The sequence below is a fragment of the Cetorhinus maximus genome, unplaced genomic scaffold (assembly GCF_964194155.1).
Source record: "Cetorhinus maximus unplaced genomic scaffold, sCetMax3.hap1.1 HAP1_SCAFFOLD_1787, whole genome shotgun sequence".
In the NCBI taxonomy this organism is placed as follows: Eukaryota; Metazoa; Chordata; class Chondrichthyes; order Lamniformes; family Cetorhinidae; genus Cetorhinus; species Cetorhinus maximus.
In genome coordinates, this window is record NW_027597727.1 from 65,001 (window position 1) to 68,295 (window position 3,295).

General features: G+C 49.6%; 1 protein-coding gene across 1 annotated transcript in view; it reads right to left on the bottom strand.

Annotated features, from left to right (window-relative positions):
- The window catches only part of LOC144676651 (scavenger receptor cysteine-rich domain-containing group B protein-like), a gene marked incomplete at its 5' end in the record, with an annotated part of 42,511 nt that extends 40,005 nt beyond the window's left edge, over positions 1-2,506 (bottom strand). The window contains 2 exons of the mRNA XM_078537023.1: positions 1,330-1,644; positions 2,204-2,506. Of these exons, the coding sequence (XP_078393149.1) occupies positions 1,330-1,644; positions 2,204-2,506 (618 nt within the window). The remainder of the gene's footprint in view (positions 1-1,329; positions 1,645-2,203) is intronic.
- Positions 2,507-3,295: the final 789 nt, after the last annotated feature.

Here is a 3,295-nt window from a genome sequence, read left to right on the forward strand (position 1 = left end):
ACAGATACAGAAAATGCTGGAGAAACTCAGCAGGTCTGGCAGCATATGTGGAGAGAGAAACAGAGTTAACATTTTCAGTCAGCATGACTCATCTTCAGAGCTAAGTAGAAGTAGAAATGTGATGGGTTTTACACTATTTAAGAGGAGATACTGCAAAATAGAATTCGGGGATAGGTGGGGGCTAAGGAGAGAGTGACAATGATGCCATATTTGCAATAGGGAGTGTTAAAGGCTAAAGGAGATGCTGATAGTGGAATAAAGGTAAGATCGCAGAATGTGTCAAGAGCAGATTAACACATTACATTAACACTATTAAGACATTCTGCCTCCTTACCTTTATGCCACTCATTGCAACAAACTAATGTCAATAACTCTGCAATTTTCTGATTGGAATGATAAGCCATGCTATATATATATCTCAAGGCATCCAGTAATAAATGGCACTGACCCATGTCCTTGGTCCTCTGACCGATTTTAGTCCAATTAGATAGGGTCTTCACTCAGGTCTGCATCTGCCCTCCAGCAGATTTGTGGGAGTGCTGAGTTGTTTGGTATAATTGTACTGGAACTGTTGGGTCTCTCAGGATGACAGCACATCTGTGTCCATGCCACACTCTCAATTGGGGAAGAAGGCCAGTCTCATTCTTGCTTGGTCTTCATGACTTATACATGACTCCAGATCCACATGAAGATGGTTGAATTTAACTGCCCCTCAGAAATGGCCCTGGAAACCACCCAGTTAACCTTTTTCAGGTCACATAAGGGATGGGTGATAAATGGTGGCATTGCCAGTAATGCCCACACCCTGAGAACGAATGAAACAAAAGGCACCAGCCTCCCTCCTATATCTGATGTAAGTGGCCAATATTCGTGTGTGGACTTGAACAGTGAATTTTAACACATGATCCAAACTCAATAGCGTTAGCATAACCTGTTAACCTGCTGTTGCCACATTCTGCTTTCTCGCCTTCACGCCGCTATCCGCACCTTCTTTAGTCTTTAACGCCCTCTTTCTATTGCGCCCTTGACATCTTTATCGATCTATCATGAGCGCCCACCTATCCCTGACCTTCTATCTCTCACCACTTGCCACAGAGCGTGAAATCCATCACATTTCTACTTCTCTCTGGCTACGAAGGAGATTCACACCGACTCAAAACGTTAACTCCGTCTCTCCCGCCAGCGGAGATTTTGTTTTAAAATTATTTCCCAGCCTTTTCCGTATTTAGTTCAGGTTTTCCCAGCGTCCGCAGGATCCGGGCCCCCACTTCCTTGGCCTTGTCGGCACTTCCCATTCAACGGAAGGACATCGTCCGGCCAAATCCTTACCTGAACAGATCACGCCCGCGTCATTATTCTGGCGACAGGTCCGGGGCATGATGACCTGCGACGGGCAGGACCACAGGAACTTCTCCGTCCCATTGCAGCGGACGTTCTCCAGCAGGGTCGGCCCTGCCCCTTCTCCGAAGTGGCCGCCGGGAGTGGCCGATTGGCCAAACCCGCAGCCCACCTGGTGGCACACCACCTGGGCGTCGACAATGTCCCACCCGAAATCGCAGATGGTTCCCCAGGTGCCATTGTAGAAAGCTTCGACTCTACCGGAGCAGGAGGTGGGTCCATCCACAAGCCGAAGTTTAGCATTTTCTGTTGAGTGGGGAAAACAAACACTGCAACATTGACGATCCAAACACACACAAAAAAAAGAGTCATCGGAGGGTCTATACCATTCGGCATGTTCCATAGCCCATTGCAGACAACTCCAAGGATGGGAAACGAATTATATTTCTTTAAAAAGCATTTATTCGGTTCAACGGATTAGCTTGCTGTTTACGTGGCACCTGTACCTGCGAATTGGGAGCACTAGTGGGCCAGGCAAACAACGCTAGACGAACTAAGTGACAGCCATTCACTGACTCATTCCTCGGGCGTCGCCTTGACCAATCAGGATCAAGCTGCCTGGTTTAAATTTCAAGCAACACTCAACAGTTAACTGTCAGTCACCAACACTGGGGCGCCCTCCACGGCAACGCCTCTCTACCAGTCAGAGCCCACGTGCCAACCAATCGGCACACTCTTCACATGCGGTACGAATTGTTGTTTCCCCCCTCCCCCCACCCCCGCACTTGTAATGCGAAGTGTCCTGATGAGTGCAAAGGTGCAAAGATTCGACGTGTCTCTCTTTTCACCTGAAAGCCGGCCTTACCTACGACTGCGATCTCCACCAATGCGCTGTCCTCGGACGCAAAGACCAGCTCCGCCACCTCCAACTGGTAGTTGCACCAGTAGGACCCCTCGTGGCTCTTGTTAATGTGCTCGAGATCGAACTTCACGTTGCCCTGACTGGAGGAGATCACGCCCGTTAAGACTGGCGTCTCTTCGCCCATTTTGTATAGGGCCATCTGCGCACCCTTGTACAGGGAAGACGCCCCACACACAAACTTGATGGTGTCTTCCTTGAAGAATAGACCATTTCCAGATACTGCCAACGTCGGCGGAGGTGGCTGAGCTGTGGCGACAGAAAACAAGACTTGGTTTCTTCTAAAAGACTTGCTTTTGACCACTGAAGGCCTTCCTTGCCACACTGGCGGACAGTCCTCCGTTTGCCAATAGGACATTCTGTGCGTTCTGCGTGACCTAACTCGACTGGTCGGACCACATTTGGAATATTGTGAGCAATTCTGGGCCCCCGTCTCTCAGGGAAGGATGTGCTGGGTCCTGGAGAGGGTCCAGAGGAGGTTCACGAGAACGATCCCAGGAATGAAAGGCTTAACATATGAGGAAACGTTTGAGGACTCTGGGTCTATACTCGATGGTGTTTAGAAGGATGAGGGGGGATCTGATTGAAACTTACAGAATACTGAAAGGCCTGGATAGAGTGGACGTGGGGAAGATGTTTCCATTAGTAGGAGAGACCAGGACCCGAGGGGCACAGCCTCAGAGTAAAGGGAAGACCTTTTAGAACAGAGATGACTAGAAACTTCTTTAGCCAGAGAGTGGTGAATCTATGGAATTCATTGCCACAGAAGGCTGTGGAGGCCAGGTCATTGAGTGTATTTAAGAGCGAGATAGATAGGTTCTTGATTGGTAAGGGGATCAAAGGTTACGGGGAGAAGGCGGGAGAATGGGGTTGAGAAAGTTATCAGCCATGATTGAATGGCGGAGCAGACTCAATGGGCCGAATGGGATGAGAGGGAGAGGGGGGTGGGAGAGAGAGAGAGAGAGAGGGTGGGAGAGAGAGGGGAGGTGGGAGAGAGAGAGAGAGAGGGGGAGTGGGTGATAGAGAGAGGGGGTGGGA